Source organism: Pyrgilauda ruficollis, unplaced genomic scaffold (genome assembly GCF_017590135.1).
Source record: "Pyrgilauda ruficollis isolate IOZ18807 unplaced genomic scaffold, ASM1759013v1 scaffold7, whole genome shotgun sequence".
NCBI classification, from domain to species: domain Eukaryota; kingdom Metazoa; phylum Chordata; class Aves; order Passeriformes; family Passeridae; genus Pyrgilauda; species Pyrgilauda ruficollis.
This window is the reverse complement of record NW_024528821.1, coordinates 11,238,994-11,252,447: the sequence shown is the minus strand read 5'-3', so window position 1 is coordinate 11,252,447 and position 13,454 is coordinate 11,238,994. Positions and strand designations below refer to the sequence as shown.

The 13,454-nt window shown below is 43.8% G+C and overlaps 1 protein-coding gene across 2 annotated transcripts in view; it reads left to right on the top strand.

Moving 5' to 3' along the window:
- Positions 1-13,454, top strand: part of MAMLD1 (mastermind like domain containing 1) — an 82,332-nt gene that overhangs the window by 37,055 nt on the left and 31,823 nt on the right. The window contains exons 2-3 of one of the 2 annotated variants that reach the window (XM_041485250.1): positions 11,587-12,070; positions 12,170-13,326. In XM_041485250.1, coding sequence (XP_041341184.1) covers positions 11,587-12,070; positions 12,170-13,326 — 1,641 coding nt within the window. Of the gene's footprint in view, positions 1-11,586; positions 13,327-13,454 lie in introns of both variants that reach the window. The other variant, XM_041485249.1, reaches the window with a different exon arrangement.

Here is a 13,454-nt window from a genome sequence, read left to right as displayed (position 1 = left end):
CAGAAGGTCTAGGGTTTTCTGAGAGTTTTTAGGTTATCTTGTCCCCTTGAAATTAAATTACAGCCAAGTGTCTAAGCTCATCTGCAATGCTTAGCTAAGACACTTAATGAAAAAAATAGTTCCTTTACATAATTCCCTTCCTTTCACCATTAACAGGATATATGGAATTCCATCAGTACTTCCTCTGTAAATCAAGATATTGGAGGCTATTGTCTCCATGTGCAGCTCCAGCTCACTGTGCAAAGCATTTCATATTCAAAGCTTCAAAGGTCAATCATCTGATTAATACTCCCATTCTCCCGATGAGTCTTTTCTCTCTTTGTGGTATCCCTGTAGTTTTGAAATGCCTTATGCAGATGACTCTGAAAGCATTTCCTATGCACTCAGGGTTGACCCAGCTGCTGCAGCTGCATGTTGATGCTGCACCCATTGCAAAAGTTCCTAAAGGGAGTGAAGGAGGGAGCCATCCAGGAGGCTTCTGTGAGATAGTCCCACTACAGCCAGCAGTAAGTTTCAAGCTCTTTTTCCCTGCTGCAGTTCATCTCCCCAGAGTTTTACAAAGAGACCAGGACCACGTAAAGTATTCCCAAGTGGAGCAGCATGCTTCAGCCTGTGTATTCCAAACTACCTTCTCTGTTATGACAGATAACTGCGGTCTGGCTACAAAGTCTGTAGCAGGGATTGGTAACCCTCCAGGATGGTACTTGGCACTCAAGAGCTAACACATGTTTTTGTTACATGAGCATGAGTCTAATAAAATGGCTCACTGGTTTAATATGCCCCTTTGTAAAAACAAGGCGCAGTTGGATTTAGAAATTGTGATGATTTGGCAAGTTCAATTATTAACTTCTCTTGCAGGGTTAAGCTTTGACCAGAAATTTGCCATGAACCCATAGGCACATCCTGCTAGGAAACAACATGCAGAAATCCTTTGCTGTCCTACTTGATTTATCTGCACAGTGCAAACTCGAAGTGTAGAGCTGTATTTTCCCCCAAGGAAGTCACAGCAAGCTCCATCACCACTCCAGAGCAGAATGTGCTGAGGTTTTATTGTTCTTGTGCTTGAAAATATTTCTGCTCTGCTCAAGACAATGCATCTTAGGAAACTGTAGAGGGTCCTGAACTGGTCTGTTTTATACTCTGCTTTCACCATGTTTTGGGAGAAAAGTTGGAATGTGGTGAAGAGTCTGAGCTATGTTAGCTATGCAGTGTCCTGTGGGATTGTTTGTGAACACAGCAGCTAAAGATAGGAGTGCACCACAGAGATGCTAAAAATACTGTCCAACTCTACGGTGCTTGTTTAGCATTTGGAGCGCTATAGTTGGCCTTACACAGACAAAGGGAAGATGCAGTTTTGCAATTTGAATATGCAAATGAAGTCCTGATCTTGCAAATGTGCAATCATATGCTCAAATCTGAAAAGGCCACTTGTATTCCTGAAGTTAAGCATTGGCACGATTAAGAGTTTAATCAGTCAAATACAGTGTCATCAGAAGTTAGTGTGATTGCAGTGCGGAGACTTTGCTTCAAAAAACAGCCAAAAAAATCACGTTGTGTGATTGAGAGCAGATCTTTACATTCCACATGTTGATACTTGGAATTGTGTTGTCTTATAAATCATCTCTTATTAACGCAGTAGGTTGCAAACAGTTTCTTCTTTACATTTATATGCATGATTTAGTAAACAGTATTTTAATATCAGTAGGAACACATGCTATGCTTCATGGCTTTCAACCGTGTGACCTTTCAAGGCAGAACAAAAGCTTAGAAATTAGAGTTTACATAAAACTGAGAAGTGTAGAAAGCTTAAAAGGCTGTGTAATTCACTTCTGCAGCAAGAACACCATTTTCTCTAATATTGTTTGCATAAGTCAGCATTTATGTTGTCAGTTTGCAGTGATGAATGTGTGATTAACATTGCTTCTAGGACAGAGGGGAACTGGTATCTATAGCAAGTCAAGAGGTTCTCTGGTTAAAACCCAAGTAACTTTGGCATTGCATATTCTGGCAGAGAGAATTTCTCCAACTCCTGTGTATTTTTAATTCACTCCTTTAGTTAGGAAGAAGGAGCAAGGAGTGAAATGTCATCCCTGATGAAGTCAGAGTCCCAAAATATTCATAGAATCATTTAGGTTGAAAAAGACCTAAGATCATCAAGTCCAACCAATTTATTTAATTGAGGCCAAGATTTCAGCAGCTTTATACAGAACACAGGCTTCGGGACTGGAATCTGTGTTTGGTCTAGGGCTCGTAGTACCACTGACATGCAGAATCCCTTTAAAGGTCCCTGGGTAGGTTCAAGAGCCATGCTCAAAGAGCAGGTACTACAGGAGCAAGAGCTGCGGTCATCTCCCTGCTGCAGGAGGAAAGGTGTGTACAAACAGCATTTTTCCAATGAATTGTTTTCATATTCCAGCTGATGCACGCTGAGAATAGCAGAGCTGCTGGGTTGGTAAAGATGAAAGTGGTGGGATAACATTAAGTAGTCAGAAACAAATTAAATATTCATTCCTCTGCCTTACGAAAGATTTCGGCTTCTGGCCGTTATACAGACTTCTCTCTACACCCATTTTCTGTGGGACTAGATTGATTATCTTTTTTCTCTAAGTGAGGCTTGTTTTTTTGGATCTGTATTAATCAATATCCTGTTTATTGTTTCATTTTCTGAAAGACAGAGAACATCAAAGGAGCAGAAGAGGAGCTGTTCAGAATGTTTCTTTCCTTGCCCACTTGTTCCATCCTTCTTAAGAGTTGTGCTCCAGTTTTTGGTACCTCTTAGGAGAAACCTCAAACTTCTCTTTTAAATTTGTCCTGCCTGAGCCCAGAGGAGAGCTCTAGGTTCAGTAATAGATCATTTTCCAGTGCAGGCAGTCAGCAGAAGGGCACTGGGCTGGCAGATGTAAGGGTGCTGCTCTCAGCATTCAGGGCAGCCACACACAGGAGGCTGGAGCTGTTATTCTTTGGAGGAGTAAGTGTGAATACTTCAGCTGTTGGAATAAAAATGCCCTTTTTTCAGACTGAAATTGCATTGTTTCTTACTGTTCTGTGAGTTTGAAAGCATTTTGTCCCTAGGTTTGACCTAATTGGAGGCTCTGCCTCCAGGCTATTAATTCCCCAACGATACCTTTTGACAGAATGGCACCTGTAGTTTGGTAAAACCACAGGACTAAATCTTCTGAGATATTAAAAATATAATACAATATTTAGCAGAAAAGAAGGGTCAGACTGGGTTTTATCTGCTTATCTAGTAAATGGAAAACCTACCTCATAATTTAGGAACACGTACATCCTGTTTCTTCTACTTGTAGTCATTGCATAACTGTGCCAGTGTTAGGGGCAGAAAAAGAAGAGAGAAAAGTATCTTACAAATCCTGGGAGACCCAAGTAGCAAAACCATCACTTTTTGCTCAGTGGAGAGGATCTGCAGTTCTCCAACCTAGATATTGCTGTGAGAAATTAATGTAGTCTACAAAATTACTGCAAAGTGTTCCACAGGACTTTGAAATTAATGGACTATAAAAAAGATATAAAACAATAGTGCTGGTATTAAAACTGAGCTAAGATGAGGTAATACTGATGGAAAGGCATTGAGTCTAAGATTGATCTTGATTTACAGCCAGATATGAAAGAATTGCTCTTGTACTACAGCTTAAAACCAAGAGGCAAAGAACTTGTTCTGTCTTCAGATGTCTAGTTAATAACACTTGTCATTAAATGGAACGTGGAAGTCACAGCCAAACAATATGCGTGACGTGATTGCTGTAAGTCTTCAGATGACTAATTGCAAGGCATCTGCACAGAGATCTCCTGCTAGCAGCACAACACAGGAGCAGGCAGTAGTCCTGTTCTTCCAGATCCATTTGTCAACGGCAATTTTTCTCCTGGAAAAATTTCCATTTTAACAGTGACATTAATACCGAAAGCAGATGAATTGCTAAGGAAAGACAAGATGGGAAGGCTCTGAACATTTGTTTTGATAGGGCAGATCTCTGTTGGTGCCTACCAAATGAGTCTGGTAATTCTGTCTGACCTGAAAAGTATAAAAGCTGCTGGTTTTTTGCTTTTTTTCATTTCTTTATAATGAATGGTGCTTGGCCTCTTGCATGCATCTTGCTTGTAGGATGGCAGAATAGGTATATTCTTGGCTATGTCTTTTTTCTCCTTGGAACACATCCTGCATTGATACCTTTATTCAGACATCAGTGATGTTTCCTGTGATTTTGCACATGGGTAATTAGAAAAATCTTCTTCATAAACTTGCTGCTCTGTAGGCTGTAAGTTGTTCCCTTTGAAAGCAAGACATAGATCACACATATTTCTATCATTATAAGTGTAATTGCATTCACAAAATCAGTGAATGGGAAAATCATATTTGTAGTATTTTCTTCCTCTTAATTCTTTGTTAAAATTTAGAAGAAAAGAAAGGTAATACCTTAGGCTCGTGGTAGTCCAAGGTGAATTTCCTATTAAGATCACAGTATTCTGGTTTTGTGCAGTCATGATGTTTGGTGTTTGGGATTTCTGTGCTTACCAGCTGAAGGGCACAGTTCTGTGTTTTGTGGTCTCTGACAGTGCACACTCAGGGGGTGTGTGAACACAGCCCCTGGTTCCTGCAGCTTTGCACTCACAACAGGAGTGTGAGATTTATTAAGGAAAAGCACGCACCTTGTTCTTTTCTTTCTCTTTTAACACAGCATGAGGTCCCTGATTTACTGAGGGAGTAACTGGGGAAGATCTCGATGAGTGGTGCAATGGGGCAGAGGATCAGTGCACACTCCCATCAAGTCACCTGATGCTCATGTACTGAGGGGAGATCAAACTCTCCACATGCAGCAGCAGTGTTTAGGAGGTGATTTACAGGTGCACACCTAAGTAGCAACTTCCAGTACCTGTTGTTACTGTATTTGTTTTAAAGGCGGGAGTTGGGAGAAGCTGTAGTGCCAGGTAAAAACAATCCACATCATGCATACAAGGTGGCTAATAACCAACGTCCTTTCATGGTTAAAGTCCCTGCTTACATCCCCGGTTCCTCTTCCTACATCCTCCCTTCCAGCTGCCTATTTCTATGAGCATGATGAATAGAAGGAAACCCACCCTGTGAATTTTCCCTATTCATAATCCTTTCTCTACCACCACACCTCATTACAAACAGATCTGCCACCTTTGCAGACTACAAGTACCCAGCAGACCAAAGTGGACTTTACTCTGGTACTCCTTACCTGAAAAACTGGGGAATTGCAATTTTTAAGCACACTGGTGCACGGCTCTGGTAGCTGGGAACTGCATTGTGATCTGTTTCCTGACACTGTAAAATGACAACTTAGTGTCCATCCATGCTCAAATTGCTTGAAATCAGAAGGATCAAACAGCCCAAAGCAGTAGGAAGAATGTGATTTTAGCTTATTTTTAACCTTAGTCTGGAAAAAGTGAGTGGTAGTTTTAATTGCTTGAGCCTCCTTGAGTTCTCCTTGTAGCCTGAGATATGACTTTGATAAAATGTAGTTTATGTTTCTCGTAGTCAGGTACTGCTTTGGCTGCTCACTGGTCAGCAGGAGGCAATTTTTCTTGGATTCAGGTATATAATGTGAATGTCTTTCATCAAACTGCAGCCAGCATGCAGAAACAGAAACCTACAGATGTGCTAAATGCAGTTACTGCAGTGCCAGGTCCTGCCGTACTGGAGTGGGATTGTTGCCCAGGAGCATTTGGGGTTTGCTGTTCGTGTGCAAACCAGCCTACTACCCAACACAGAGGGTCTGCAAGTAACTGCTCCTTTTTAAAAAGTAATATTTTATATCAGATCCACTTTCCAGCCTTTAAACACACAGGCACATTCTCACTTATTTTTCACCAACTGTCCCTAAATATTAGCAGGACAGTAAAATCTGTCTAGTGTGGATAAATGAGCAATAGGGAGCACAAAACTTTCCAAGCTGTGAATTTAAGGCACAGGAGAAAAAAAAAAAAAGTGAAGTTTTCTTGTTTTATATGGAAAATTGCCAGTTCCATTTTCTCATTGCATGACTGTTTTTGTCAGAACAGATAGAAACATTTTGGGCTGATGGGCAGATAGGTCTCGCTGAAGCTTGTTGAAGCCACAGAGGCTGAAGTCTTGATCGCTGAATGCTGCAAACAGTTTGCCTCTGGCAAATACATACTTCCAGTTTTGGCAGTGTCTAGTGTTCGAAAGAGACAGACACTGATAGATTCTCTGGTCAGTTCAGTTAAGCAAACCTTAGACTCAGGTTTTATACTTTGCAGAGGGAATAGTTTGCAATATGCCTTGAGAAAATACTGGGGGGAAAAATACTTCTGTTTATCTCAGGCTTCTGCCTTGCTCAGACCTTCCACCAAAAATTAAAAGTGCTCTATCTGTCAAAATAATTCAGATATGCCAGATCTTAGCAGCCTGTCAGTGACCTGGATTCCCGAGGTGTTTTGCTTTGAAAGGCTTTGTCAAAGCTGCCACCACATTAGCAAATCTCAGGATCTGTGGTGAGACTGATGTCTTCCCCACCTGCCCCATCTCCTTTTACAATAATTTATTTTCCTCAGTGAAACAAACAGAAAAACCAACACATGGAATTTCCCAAGGTTACAAGGGTCTTGAGACTCTTAGTGAAAGAAGGTTATCTGTCTCCCATTCTGGATATGCCAGTCATGGATCCATGAACATCAGTTTATGAAATCAGGAGAGTCTCTGGCCACGCTGCTGGACACAGGGCAGCTGCTGAGGTGGGGTGTGGATGGCAGCAGCCACTGGTCTCAGTGCTTACTCAAAGAGGTTGTGTGGGTGTGGGAATCACTGCTGTAGGTTGGATCTGTCCATGGCAGTGCGTGGGCTGGGATGGTGCAGATCAATAATCAGCACCTTGCCATTGTTGTAAATCAAGGCTTGACTCTCTGACTGGCTGAGGCACTGAAATACCTTGCCTAATGTTTTTCCTCTCTCATTTCTGCAGTATGTTGGCCTAAATAGAAATCTCTGGTTAGAGGTGGCTTGTTTCTGGTGGAGGAGTCAATTGTGAGGCTGGAGAAACAAGGCTTTCCAGTGCAGGATGCAGGTGCTCCTTCCCAGTTTCCCACCTGCAGGTGAAGGAAGGCATGAGTTCCAGGAGGAGAATTAATTCCAGGACAGGAGGGGCTGTCAGGAGGGCCATGGGGCAGCCTGGCTCACAGGGAGAGCTGGAGCAGCAGCTGAGGACAGCTGACATGTTACAAGAGAAGAAAGGCTGAATGCTGGCAAAGCAGGGAGCCAGTCCAGAGATTATGCCCATGTGTGATTGGTTATTGAAATCCAATAGAACCATCACAGTATGTATTTATTAACAATTTGAACACTCTGCTTCAGTTTTTGCCACTTCCTGCCTTCCTTTGTCCCTTCACTGAGTAAGTTCCTCAAGGCCAGCACCACCTCCTAAGTTTGGTGCCTGATGCCCAAGGTCACCCTTAGAGCGAGCTCAGCTTGAGGAGGGCACAGCCAAGGACTGGCTTCTCCTGCTGAGGCTGCCCTTCCCTCCTTGCACAAGAGAAGCCTGTGGAGCACTCTGCCCACATGGAGGGAATCAGTTTGGTGCAGGGAGGGAGCGTGTGACAAATTAGCTGTTTGTAACCACAGCTGTGCAGCTTCTGTGGACAGAGCAGCGTAAACAGTTATTATTTATTCTGCTTGTGCTGCCATGTCGAGCCCGCAGCGTTGCTCCTGCGTGACTTGGTCCTTCCCAGAAAGACAGCCTGCTGGTTTGGAGAGGACAGTAGTGCTGGGATCACTGCTAAAAGCAAACCTGAGATAATGGAGAACTCACAATCAGATATGCCCTGAATCGGAGAGCTGCCTTTGTTTCCCAGGTATTCCCAAACAGAAGTTAGCCTGTGCATGCCAGTGCATTTTAATGCATTTTGACAATGTCACAAGAGCCCCTTTGTTGCTTGTCTGTTTCGTCCTTGCTTGCACATTTGAATGAAGCTTTCCCATACTGAGCCATAGGCAGCCTCCAACCAGCTTAGGAGAGTGTATGTGTGTGTGTGATGCATTTCTAAAATATTTCCACTCACTTCTCAGCTCTTTGAAACAGAGCTGCCCAATATACTAATCAGCAGAGAAAGGGGAGGAAGAACAAGTTTTGGTGTTGTTCTCTTTTTTGTTGATTTTGTCAAATTGTGTAAAAAAAAAGAAGAGGTGAAAGAGTTGGAATAAACTGGGTCCTCCCTGGGGAATCTGGAACCAGATGAAGGAATGTTCTGCAACAAACAACTTCTTGAATTAGTGAGGTCAGGACCTGCTGATCCTAAAAGTTGTAGTGCCTTGTTGATGCTCTCCTGCCACCACTGTGGTTGGCATGTCTGAGCCAGGCAGGGTCCCAGTAACAGGAAATTGTGTTCCTGTCCCCTGCACTGGTCAGGGCTGCCACAGCAGCATGTGCATGGAGAGGAGTCACTGGGAGCTGGGGCTCCTCACAGCCAGCACCAGCTCAGAGTCTGCTGTGTGGGAGAAACAACCACTGAGGTGTCAGTGGGGAGCACTGAAAACAACCTCTCAGCCAGAGCAAGGAGGGATTTCTGTTCATAATGGAAACTCCATGCTTAAGTGCCTGGTGACTATCATCTATTTTTTACATTGGTGATGTGCTTGAAGCAGAAGGATGATGGCACCCAAGTGCCCCTTTTAACCAAAATTATTCTGTGATTTGTTTAGTTGCTTTAAGAAGCGTATCTTTCTCTCTCAAGTTTAGGGCTGTAGTCAAATCCATCTAAAGCAAAAGCAATGTTACTAAATTCTGTGGAGTTATACCTGCCTGCACTGGAAGAAATTGGTCTTCTGGATTTTATAGTACTTGTGCAATACTCCTGGGAAACAGGAATCTTGCTTTTCAAGAGAACATGACACCCAGCTAATTTCATTGCCTCTCTTACAGCAAATCTTCTCGGGAGGGCTAAGCAACAGCATCCTATTTAAAAGTCCTGTCCCAGTTTTGGAATACCTGTGCCATCAGAAAGCTATGGCCTTATTTTAGCTGTTTCTATCTAGTAACAGTCATGGGGAAATGAAGTTTTGTTTCCCTTCACACTTATTCCCCAGTGCAACAGTTAAAGAACTGTTTTTCAGAGTGTTTAGAAAGCCCACATTTTTCCCCGGTAACTCAGAGCGTAGGAATGTCCTATGGCAAAGGAAGAGCTGGCAAGGACATGCATGCCAGCATGTCAGCTGGCCAAGGGTGGGAGATCCCCCACACTTCCTGCCTGAAGGTTCCCAGGGTGCAGCTTGGGAGCACACTCTGTTTGTTTTGGATGTGTGAAGCCCCTGTAAATACTCTCTGTACATGTCTGAGTTTTAAATATATGTAGGTAGTCTCCACCAACATGTTTCAGCCTACACAGGGCAACATCTGTTGAAACATGCAGCTCTGGCTTAATTTTAGCAGAGAAAATGAAGGAAAACTATTTCATCCATCATTAGACTAACATTTGGGAGAAGATTTAGGCCTGGTTCCATTTCCTAAAGCTAAGCAAACTTTGGCCTCATCAGCAAATGTCTGATGGTGCAGCAGCGTCTGGCTGTGACACTGGGACAGGCTCTCACAGAGCAGCAGTCCTGGCCCAGCACAGACACTGCTGCCCAAGGAGGCTCTCAGGAACCAGACATCGTGCACTGGAAGCAGCTCTCCTCAGTTCTCCCCACCTGTGGTTTTTGGGCACAGCCCATGTTAAGCAATGTGACTGGAGAACACCAGAGACAAGCACTAATAACTCTGTAAGGGACAACTCTTGGGAGTAAAGGGAAAACACCCAAAGGTCTCTTTGCCACAGTGCCAAAGCTGCTGTGTCTGGTGATGGAGGGTAGATGAAGATCTCCTAAAAGCTGCTCAGCAGCTCATTGTAGTCTGCAGAGCTGCCACGATGATCATGGACAACCAGCTTGTATCCTCTCACTCTCTTCCAAATGTCTCTGTAAACTGGATGGCAGCATGGCAATGTCTGATACTAATCCCAAACTGCATCTACACCCTCAGCAACTGTGGGCACAAATCTGCCATTGTCCCTCTGCCCACGAATTTAGAAACAAGTGATGAGAGGTGTGAGAGCAGCTGAGAGAGCCACCAGGCAGCCCTGCCACGTTCCCAGGTCAGAGCCATACACGCTTGTGGGGCTGCCTGAAGACAGGCTGAATGTAGGGGAGGACATCAGCTGTTTGCACAGCGCAGAGGAGCTGCACATGGTGTGCCCCTCTGTGCCCTGCAGCCTTCACACAGCCTGTGGTGACACTGCTGTGACACTGTTGTCTGAGAGCACCAAAGTGCTGTAGTTGTGCAGTGACTGAGGCATAACTGCAGTGTGTTTAAAAATTAGTGTAAAATTTAGAAGTTGGCCATATGCAGCATAGCTCTGGAGTGGATCTGATTATGCTGGGGTTGGTGGGGGGACTTTTCTGTTGATATGAGCTTTTATTAGATGGGATTTTTTTATAGCACTACATGATGGGAAGCACTTGGACTTGTAGCCCAGAGCTGGGAGATGCTTTACTGGGAGCTGGCTTAGAGGAACCAGTGTTCTTTCACTTTCCCATTGCTGATCAGATACTTTTCTATATACTGCTTCCCTCTATTGATAAACAAGGTCATAATTTTTATTTCCCTTAACTTGAAGCAGCAGTGTTAAGGTCTGATTAATCCCGTGACATACAGGTCATGCTTGTTAAAATTGAAAGCCATAGATGATTTTATGTGGAAGAGATTGCCATATGCTGAAATAGTATGAGAAGCATTGTTTCTAGTTTCACTTTCTTTATATGTAGAAGGCAGGTTTCTTTTCCCTGAGATTTGTGAATTTACAGCTCTGTCATTTCTTGTAGGTCAAGATATTTATATAATTGTATTTTGAAAACATGTCTATTTTTATGAATGAGTGGCAATCCTTCAAAAGATGAAGCTCACAATGCCTTAGACACAGAAGAATAAACAAAATTTAAGAAGTTTAGCTGTTACTTACTCTTTCTGGAATTTAAAACATCTGTGATAGGAAGTTTGAAAGTCTGTTTAGATAGATAGCTGAGAGTTTGGTTTGTTTTGGTTTGTTTAGAAAGTATGCTAGTTATTTCAGATGTTTGGCCTATAAAGAATGTAAAACAATTTAATTGTCTCAGGTCTGAATTTAATTCGAGTCACTGGCAGAAGGTCACTAAATTCAGTCCAGGGTTTCATTCAGATTTGCCATTTAGACCTAAAAAATGTTACCATAAAAATGTTGGCATGTTTGTTATGCAGAGAGTATAATGTCTTAATTGAAATGCAACCAGAAACTATTTTAAAAACTTCTATTACAGTTCACATAACAGACAGTATTTTGTAGCTTTAACATCTGTTTTAAAGCCAACTCATGAGATTTAGCTTTTGTCTGACTATAACTCTTTTGATTTCGGTGAAGTTGCACACATTTAAATCCTGGTTGAATTTGTCTCACATGATTGGCTTTTTAATTGTATTATTTAAGTTTCTTTATCTCCAACCCAGTGTTGTAGTATGGAGCTTCAGCACGTGTCAGAATATGGTCAATAATGCATCCTTTCTTGTTCCTTTTATATTTTCACAGTTACAGGGATCCATTAAAAGAAAACTGGAAGATGATAGCTCTCCTGCCTCCAGTGGCGTGCCTGATGTCACTTTCCCAAATGACAGTAAAAGACTTTGTCTTGACGATGTAAACCTTGCCATGGGCCAAGGCGCCAATCCCAGCATGGCCTGTCCAGAAATGCAGAGTTCTCCATTCCCCACTGGTCACAGCACTTCTTCCCTGGGAGTCACAGGGCACCCAGTGCTCCTCGAGAACAATCACATGAATGGGGGTGGCATTGGCTCCCCGTTCTCAGTGCCAGCCAACACAGAAATAAACCAGAAGGGGTCAATAGGAGGGCAAACCAACAACATTGTCCATTACGATGAGAAAGGAAACAGCTTACAGTCTGTGGACCAGGAGCTGCAAGATCTGTTGGAAGAGCTGACCAAAATGCCTGATCCTTCTCCCAATGACCTGGATCTGGAGAAGATTTTGTGCAGCAAGGCTGAAGATCCACTTGGTCTGAGTCATTCCCAACCAAACCTAAGTACCACTCCAAAGTCCTCCCCACAGACTTCCCACTTGGAGAACCATGTTGCTAATAAAGATTTTTCTCCAGGCTGCAATCCAACCAGTGGAGGATCCCCTCAGATGAGACCATCGTCTGCTGGAGCTAACTTCCAAGTTCCTCCCTCAAACAAACCTGCTGCATCACCCATCTCTACAGCAGCTCAGAACAAAAACCAGCCACCACCGATGCTCCCAGTACCCTTGCCCAACATGCCTGGCTCCAACTGGCATGCTCAGCAGCTAAAGCAGCTGGCAGCCAGCAAGCAGGTATCTGGTACCAAGCAACAAGTACAGACTCCCAGCTGGCCAACTATGTCTCCTCCTGGTCTCTCTCCACCTTACAGGGCAGGATCATCCCCACACCATCAACCTTTCAGTCCTCAAAATGTTATGGTGTCTGGCATGCCTGCTAATAACTTACCAGGAAACAACATTCAGAGTCCTCAAAACACTCTGCTTTCAAGCATGGCTTCCAGCAGCACCCCATCCAATGGCCCCTCTCCCCCATATGGCTCTGAGAAGCTCTCCAGTCCAGCTCTGAGCCAGCAGCCCTTCAGCCCTCAGAGCTCCATGCTGCCTGCTCTCACAGCAGCCAGCTTGCCAGCCAACAGCATTAAAAGCCCACAGAGCAACTTGGTTGCCAGCATGGCCTCCACAAATACTGGACCTTCTCCACCGTACAGGCCAGAAAAGCTGTCAAGCCCTGCTCTGCATCAGCAGCCCTTCAGTCCTCAAGGTACATTAATCTCTAACATCACTCCCACCAGCAATCCCACAAATATGCAGAACTCGCTTTTTAAATCAATGACTGCAAACCAGACCAAAAATATGAACATAATTATGCAACAGCCATCCAGTAGCTTACAGCCAGGTCTGGTGAATGAGAGCCCTGTTAGCCAAGACCAGTTTTCTTTCAACAACACCAAACCACTGTCTCACTTTGCCTCAGAGTCAGCTACTCAGAAAATGTCCCCTCTGACAGCGGGACAAGGACAGCAGTCCCTCATTCACTATCTCCAGCAGCAGCAGCAGCAGCAGCAGCAGCAGCAGCAGCAGCAGCAGCAGCAGCAGCAGTCTCCAGCCACGCAGCAGTCCCAGCAGACCAACAGCAGCCAGTTCCTCCAGCAGCAGTTCCGGCAGCTGATGCAGCCACATCGGATGCAGAGACAGATGCAGGCTGCCACACTGCCATCTCAAAGCAGACAGGTGAGAACCTCTTTTCTGTCTTACATGGCTTATGTGAAAATACCAAGTCATTTATTTTCTTAACTTTGCTTTTCCATTTGTGTTTCAAATGCGACGTCACTAACTTTCTGAGGTGTGCACAGTGCATA